This window comes from Camelina sativa, chromosome 17 (genome assembly GCF_000633955.1).
Source record: "Camelina sativa cultivar DH55 chromosome 17, Cs, whole genome shotgun sequence".
NCBI lineage: Eukaryota > Viridiplantae > Streptophyta > Magnoliopsida > Brassicales > Brassicaceae > Camelina > Camelina sativa.
The window spans coordinates 15,922,112-15,926,152 of NC_025701.1; the positions used below are offsets into that span (position 1 = coordinate 15,922,112).

General features: G+C 33.0%; 1 protein-coding gene across 1 annotated transcript; it reads left to right on the top strand.

The window, feature by feature from the left end:
* LOC104757363 lies at positions 368-1,502 on the top strand. Its single transcript, XM_010480097.1, has one exon. It carries the CDS (start codon positions 411-413, stop codon positions 1,257-1,259), a length of 849 nt encoding a protein of 282 aa, XP_010478399.1. The 5' UTR covers positions 368-410; the 3' UTR covers positions 1,260-1,502.

Genomic DNA, 4,041 nt, shown 5'->3' on the forward strand with positions numbered 1-4,041 from the left:
GTACCAATGCTCGAGCGTGATCGATGCCTTGACAAACTATGTTTCCCGAATTAATTAAGTTTTTGTATCTTAGCAAAACATTTTTATACAGTGTAATTCTTCAAGTAGACAAGATTTGTATCCTATATTAATTACTAAATATGAATTGCCGGGCACCTACCAGGATGTTTCAAATATGAGTGCTCTTTAGTTTCCACGTAAATCACTATGACGCGACAAATCTTGAACCGTGTCAAAACTTTATCAATACAATAATATTTATTTCAAGGGTAATTTGGAAATTTCGTTAACTCAATGATTTATATCCATGAACCTCTATATAAAGGGGCTTCCTCTACACCTCAAAAGATCAACACAATTACACAACTCTTCATTACTAAACTCTCGTTTCCTCTCTTGACAAGTGAAAAATGAAAGAGATGCCCTCTTACATGATCGAGAACCCTAAGTTTGAGCCTTACAAGCCAAAGAAACGGCGTTGTTACTCTTCTTCGGTGCTTTTTATCTTCTTGTCGATCTTCACTTACATTATGATCTTTTACGTTTTCGAAGTATCCCCATCGTCTATCTTCAAAGACACGAAGGTCTTGTTCTTCATCTCCAACACTCTCATCCTCATAATCGCCGCAGATTATGGCGCCTTCTCTGATAAAGAGAGCCACGACGTTTACAGTCAATACACCGCCGCAACCACAATGATGAGAAGCCGTGCAGATAACTACTCTCCTATTCCTGTCTTGACATACCGAGAAAATACTAGAGATGGAGAAATCAAAAACCCTACAGATGTGGAAACCAAGAACCATAAAGAACAAGAAGAAGAAGAAGAACCACCGATGGTGAAAGAGATCGTTTACGTTTCTCCTCCCGAGAAAATACTACGAGTGGTGAACGAGGAGAAACCTAGAGACGATGTCGCTATCGAGAAATATAAACATGTTACTGATGAAACTGTTGTTAGCGTAGAAGTTTCCAACGCAAGAAATCATATGAACGCTAAATTGTACGGGAGAAGTAAATCAGATAAGCCACGGAGAAAGAGGCTCAGTGAAGGTATAGAGACAAAACGTAAGAGTTATGGTCGAAGGAAGTCCGATAGCTCGACATGGATGGTTGTTCCGGAGAAGTGGGAGAATGTTGAAGAAGAATCCGAAGAGTTTTCAAATATGTCGAACGAGGAGTTGAACAAACGAGTCGAAGAGTTCATCCAACGGTTCAATAGACAGATCAGATCTCAATCACGAGTTTCAGCTACGTAAATTATGGTTTAAGATCAGATCCTAGTATTAATTTAGTCAGTACTTTTCTTTTAGAACGTAGAGTATGGTTTAAGAAAGTTGGTGATGAGACGACTATTTTTGCAGTATCGTCGACGGTGTAAATTATTATAAGCAGTAGAATACGAAAAGGATAATTGTTACTGATAAATACAGTATTTGGTCCGTTGTAAAAAACAAAAATTTATATATATAATCGCTTAATGCCAAGAAAACATTATAGTATCGGTTAGTTATGCTACGTGTGTTTAGATTTTTGTAAGGAAGAATTAGTTTTTTTTTTCTTTTTAATCTTGTTCATAAAATTAAATTAAGTTAATTAGGAATGGATCATATTCCATTTGGCACATTCTGATGCAAAATCAATTAGATACCCAGATGAGGTTCGTAATCCTTTTTAATGGATCTTGTAGGATATATGAAAAAGCCTATATCAATGTTTTTGAGGTGTAAACAAAATTTGGAATGATCTATCTTGATGGACACAAACACAATACTCAGTTTAAGAGGAGGATCCTACATACAACCTATTTTGGTCGTCGCTGTTTATGCGCCTGTATTGGGTTTTTAAACTAAGGCCCATGAATTCTTTACTCCAGTAAGGATATCTCCCTTCAACTTACCACCACACATATGAAGTGAATTCCTAAGACAAGTGTTTGCTAAAACAGAAGATTTTATTAAAACTGAATGTTTATTTAAAAAAGATTCCCGACATCAATGCATTTGTTGTATTATGCATATCAATAGTAATTGTGATGATGATGATGATGATGATGATGAATGAGTTTGAAAACAAAATGCTAAAGACGTGAAAATGACTCGAAGATAATATGCCGATGAGGGACGGTGAAATTGGATTTGGATCAGATTTTTATGAACTTTTCTATAAATAAAGGACCACAAAATTAATCACTAGCAAAGTTAAGTTAATGATTGGGGAAAGGCATTGTTAGACGTTAGTTATTATTTTCATTTTACGTAATATATACTAGTGTCCACTAGATTAGATAGCTGTGGTTGGTACGTAATAATGTCCGAATCTTCTTGTAACGTTGAAATAATTGTCGAAGACTTGTAAAAGTCCATAAACTAGCTTTCAAACTTCAAAGTAATGGAGAAAATGAAAAAAAAAAAAAAAAAATGTGTGATATTCAGCCAAAACTAAAGAAGGAAAACAAATCGACAGGCTTTAGACAAAGCTCTAAATGTTTCAATTTTTGTATATACAGATATTATATACTATTATATGTTGAGGACAACCAGTGAATAACATTTTTTTGAAGCTCCCAAAAGCTGTTTTCCGCGTTTGCGGTTGCGGACGATTGCGGTTGGAATTTTTTTTTTTAAAAACAAAAAACAAATTAAAAATACTAAAAAAAATTTCTTATATGTTCAACCTAACTATAGTACCCATTAAAGATGAGAAAAATGAGGTACAAATATTATTGAAGAGCTTAGAAAATAAACAATTACAATAAAATAATATTCCAATTAACAAAAATCCAAAAAATATGATGTAAAACTATTGGCACACTGCACATAAATTCAAAAAAAAAACTAAATAAATATGACAATACATCAAAAGTTTGAGAAAATAATATTATTTGTGAAAATATTAAAACAAAACACTAATGACTCTTCCCAACTCTTGCATAATTAATTTATTTTGGCCTTGTAATTCAATATGAGGAACTTATTGAGTTTGTGAGATTTAGCAGAGAAGATCTATAATCTAAAGCATATGCTTTGTCATTTATCACATTACTTGATTAAATTTTAGATGAAAAGCCAAATGTATAAAGTAATAAGTGTTTCAATATGAATTTTTTTTTTGAATAATTATTTTAGTATTTTTTAATGATTTTTAATTATAAATCAAGTTTAAGAAAGTTTTTGGTGTTTTAAAATATTTATATAATTATATATTACATATATTATGTTTTAATCGCTATTGCAACCGTTGGTCAACCAGTCGTAAAACTCCCGCAAACGCACCTATTTTAAAACGCTAAACCAGTCACTCAAAACGCTTAATAACATTTGAAACCGCAATTGTCCGCTTCCACAATCTTTCGCAACCGCAAACGCTGCGTTTGAACCAGTCAAGCCCATAGTACTCGATCCATATCTCTTTGGAATCATCTTTTCAGTAATAACATAAATCATCTGTAGTATTGTAAATATGTTTTTGATATTAATTATGAGAAAAAGAATTTAGCAAGTTTTAAGGAAATTAACAAGTGAAATTTCTTGAATATATCAAATTGTTATTGCTCATTCCGCAATGAATGTCGCAACCCAACATAAGACCTTCAATCACGCCACGAACGAACGAACTCGTCCTGACCTTTGTATATAAAATGGAAAAGAGAAAGAGCGTGAGATCAGAGATGGTCATCAAGGATAGAGAGAAAAGAGAAAATACATTTAGGTCAAAAATCAAAATGGTCCCAGAAAATAAAGATGTTTGTTGTTAAAGAGAAAAGGAGTATGTGTTATTCGTGCAAAATCACAATTCCAAAAGAGATTATCAACCACAATCTCTAAATAAGCCATATACACGTTAAGGTATTTTATTAGTAATAAACTTTTTTAGTTGAAATAGTTGATTCATCCAATAGGGAATACATAATTTGCTACTACTATGATTTAGATTAGTATATATAAAAGCAAACGAAAGTGAAAAAGCGGTGAATCTCCGTACGAATTTCCCGGGAAAGGTACAGACAAAACACATGGACACATGCGACGCCGTGTCTCC

Coding starts and splice junctions, on each gene's coding strand:
- LOC104757363 (XM_010480097.1), top strand. CDS start 411: ATGAAAGAGATGCCCTCTTACATGATCGAGAACCCTAAGTTTGAGCCT.